The sequence below is a fragment of a genome, unplaced genomic scaffold, assembly GCF_019419815.1.
Source record: "Pyrus x bretschneideri cultivar Hongxiangsu unplaced genomic scaffold, Pyrus_bretschneideri_v1 Contig31, whole genome shotgun sequence".
NCBI lineage: Eukaryota > Viridiplantae > Streptophyta > Magnoliopsida > Rosales > Rosaceae > Pyrus > Pyrus x bretschneideri.
In genome coordinates, this window is record NW_025999624.1 from 2,519,867 (window position 1) to 2,523,726 (window position 3,860).

General features: G+C 39.3%; 1 protein-coding gene across 3 annotated transcripts; it reads right to left on the reverse strand.

Annotated features, from left to right (window-relative positions):
- Positions 1-576: 576 nt before the first annotated feature.
- Positions 577-3,334, reverse strand: LOC103929559. Of its 3 annotated transcripts, none has more exons than XM_048590205.1 (2): positions 1,335-3,007; positions 577-1,006 (listed from the first exon to the last, which is right to left on the reverse strand). In XM_048590205.1, the coding sequence occupies exon 1, from the start codon at positions 2,730-2,732 to the stop codon at positions 1,365-1,367; it is 1,368 nt and encodes a 455-aa protein (XP_048446162.1). In that variant the 5' UTR covers positions 2,733-3,007; the 3' UTR covers positions 577-1,006; positions 1,335-1,364. The 3 variants fall into 3 exon arrangements, with proteins under 3 accessions (XP_048446162.1, XP_048446163.1, XP_018498601.2); XM_048590206.1 differs by lacking the exon at positions 577-1,006 and adding an exon at positions 3,318-3,334 and having other exon boundaries at positions 1,133-2,790; XM_018643085.2 differs by lacking the exon at positions 577-1,006 and having other exon boundaries at positions 1,133-2,790; positions 2,913-3,060.
- Between the last annotated feature and the right edge of the window lie 526 nt (positions 3,335-3,860).

A 3,860-nucleotide genomic window follows, 5' to 3' on the forward strand; every position in this document is an offset into this window, starting at 1 on the left:
TTTTTAAGTACAACAGAAGCAATTTTTTTTAAAGAACAGTAATCCCAAACTGACCCTTAGCCCGCGTCAGTTTGTTCTAGTATAACCCTTACAGAATTTAGGTATCCTACAAAGAATATAATAAATGCATGAGCCTAATTCGATGAACCGACAATTTTTAATCCTATTTCTAGTTTAAACACTCACACTTTAATGTAAAACTCAAGAAGTAATCACATCAAATTTTCAAAAAAAAATGCACAAACTTTTGATGAAGTCATCTCGTTAGATACAATAAAAAGAACACGTAGTGTAAGAACTTGAGGATGATCTGGATTGTTATAAGCCGGCTGTTTGGTTCAAATAAATGCATCAAGTCTTGTAGAAAAAGGTTTTGGTTTTGTCAGTTCATTTAGGATTAGAAAATGGTTTTAATCATGTGTTGCAATTTGCACTCACTATTTTTTTTTTTTTTTTTTTTAACAAATGATATTATCTACAATAAAGGGGTATGGAAGTGGACTAAACCTCATAATGGGATAGTAATAGTGTGGTTCAAATTCGCCTTTAGCGAGAATCGAACCTAAAACCCCTTACTTACAAACGAGAAGGAATAGTTAGTACTAAGTGATCACTATTAGACAAGCATTTTTTTGTTCGATTTCTACTTGGATTCTAATAGGAGAGTACATGTGTATGGTATAAATATGATGGTTTCGAATTACTTGTTACTTTTAATAACTGAACCGAATTGTATATGTATATATTCGGTTCGGTTCACAGTTTAACTGATAAACGGGGACGAACCCACCCTAATAAATAGTGAGGCTGAGTCCTTCAACTAAGTAGATGCAGCCGAGACCTGACATAAGAGACCTGCTGGAGCTAAAAAGAATTGGGGAGCTTCCCATGTTGGATAAGGCGGCGTATAATATTAGGCCAAGTCTTTTTCTTGTTTTGTATAGCGTTTGGAAGACCAAAGGAAATTTCCTGACCAAACCAAATGATGCCCATTTCAAAGCAGAAACTGCACAACACAAATGAAAATCACATCGACTTGACTTTTTAATCGAAAATGGGGAGACATGATTCGAACTAGAGTGCAAAGGCAGGCGTCGAGCACGTTGCTCTAATCAATTTGGCTATGCCCAAGTACGCTACCATATGGTTGTTTTAGTTTAGGCAGCAAAAGCTGTACATCTGAATTTGAACTCTGAAGCAACTATTCACATCAGAAATATAGAGCAACAAATTAAACAGAGACTAAAAGGAAGACATGTTCCACAAACGTAATGCATCCTATAAAAATTAGTTCGGATAAATTAAACTCAATCTTCTGCTAAATAAATTTATACCGTCAAACAGTGCAGCATTTCAAATAGCAATCAGAAGAAGGCACGGCTGCCGTAGAACACCCGCGATCCGTCCTTTTTTTTATCAACTTCTAAACTGTTGTTGCTATGGTTTGGAATCACTTCGCTGCGGTCTTCACATTCTGCTTTATCAAGATCCATCGGGAGCTTCATCTTCGCCAAAGACTCAGTGAATTGCTGCATGCTTCTCATGTACATGTCCACTATTTGTTGCTGCATTGCAGATTGCTCCGCCTCCATATTTATATTCCCAAGTGGAGCAGAAAATACTTGACCAAATTGACCAGATCCAACTTTCTGTTCCTTGTTGCTCTCCTCTTCCTTGCCTGACAAGTTAGACTCCTTTTCGTCTCTGCCTTCTCTGCCCTTTCTTGAGGTTGGGGTGTCTGGACAAGCAGCGGAACCTTGATTAGCTGCTCCCGCGGTGACAGAAGCGTTGAGAGAATTCGACGATTCACCAGCCACAAGTTTCTTCTTGTCGATTGAATCAGCGGAGTTTCGATCATCGCTCAAGCTAGTGGTGGTGCAACTTAAGAAGCCGGAGTTCTGGATGCTCCCATTGGGAGAAACAGGGTCACCCTGAATCCCCTCACCTGAACTTACAGTCATTTCATGGTCAGGATCAGCAGCAGGCTGAGGAGATGCACCGAGATGAAGAAACGATCCAAGACCTTCGGGACCAGGTCTCCAAGCACAGTCACGCCTTGCCAAACTAAAATACTCAGTCACCATTTGTTGATTCGTACTCGCCACATCAATGTCTGGGAATTCCATCCTCGAATACTCAACAGGGTCTAACGCAACTTGAGATATTTTTCGATCAAGCAATACAACTTCTGAGGTTATGGAAGAGTTAGCGGATGATTCCGACAACGAACTAGTGGAGGGTTTAACAGGCAAAGAAGTATGGAGAGAAAGAGTTAGTTTGACAGTTCCAGCAGGGGAATGGAAGAGATCAGTGGAAGAGAGATTATAATCCTGAGTGACCTTTCCCTTCCCATTCACTTGAGAAATTGGGACCAAAGTGAATCCCAACAGCTGGTCTTCCATGTAGTTTCTTGCCCTGCTCAGCATCCAAATCTCGCATTTGAGGACTGCATCCAGTTGACCAATTTTGATCCTCAAGCTTTCGTTGAATTCGGGGTTCTTGCCACCTCCATTGATGACCCTAGTGGTGAGCGTCTCGTCTGGATTGTACGTAAGAGAGAATTTGGCGTACACATCTTGGTTTTCATAGATGCATATGTTGTGAATGTTCCTAGCATGATGAGCATAGATTTCAAGAATCCCTGAAAACTGATCGGAAACGCCATTTTCATCGGCTATTGTGCTTGAATTCAGGTTGTACCGGAATCCGGCTGTTGGATTGAATGATTCCATAGGAATTTAGGTGCACCTGGATGTTCTAACAGTTCTTTCTGTTTGGTAAGCAAGAAAGCTACAAGAAAAAAACGGATACAGAGTTAGATTAAGGGATCAATCTTTAGATACAAGCAAAGAAATTTCACAAAAAAGGAAGGTTGTGCAGGGGGAGAGAGAGAGAGAGAGAGAGAGAGTTACAGTGGAAAGAAAAGAATTTTTGGAGGGTTGCTTAGTGGTGGGTGATGATGGTTGGTGGGGTGGCAATGAAGAAAACAAAGGGATCGAAAGAGAAAAATTGATGATGGAAATAGGTGCCAACTTTTATTTTGGGTTGGGTTGGGAAGGAGAAACTTTTCATAGGATCCGATATTCAATCTGATATATCACGTGTTATAAAATAAATGTAGGGGATTGTTATTAGCATTTCAAAATTTTATTCTACACTCCAAACTTTCTATATTAAAAAGAAAAATACACTTGTGAGGAGTGTAGAATAAGATTTTCGAAGTACCAATAACACTTTTCTAAATATAATAGTACCAAAAAAAAAATACATATATATATACACACACAAATAAGATACATGAATTACCGTTTGAATACCTAGCAGTTGGAAAAATCTGTCGCTGGGAGGTTGGTGAAGGATAGGGATTTGTTGGAGTTGCTTTGCCTTGACATTACAGCTTCCACTTGTAAAGTCTCTAATTTGCTCCACTGAGGTAATTGCGGAGCCCCACATGGCCCCACTCTTCATTATCAATCTTCCTCCATTTCTCTCCACACCGAGAGAATCTGTCGGTCACCAATGTTAGTAGACCAAAACTCTCTCTCCCTCTACTCTCTGCCAAGAAATCTGAAATCTCTTAAGAATCCCATATCATGGTTTCAATGGCGTTTTACAAATTGGAAAGGACTCAAAATAATGGATATGGCTGATATGAAGCAAAGAGTAGGATATGGCTGATATTAAGCAAAGAGTACTCTTTAAATGTATGTAATTCACTTATGTTTCGTTTGGTCTTTAGGATTGAATTGAAATGATTTCGAAAATATATTGAAATTAAAAGTGAAAATTTTGTGTCAACTTAACGGTAGAAGAAGAAAGGATTAGAAGGGACAAGAACCCCGTTCTAGTATCTCTCTAAT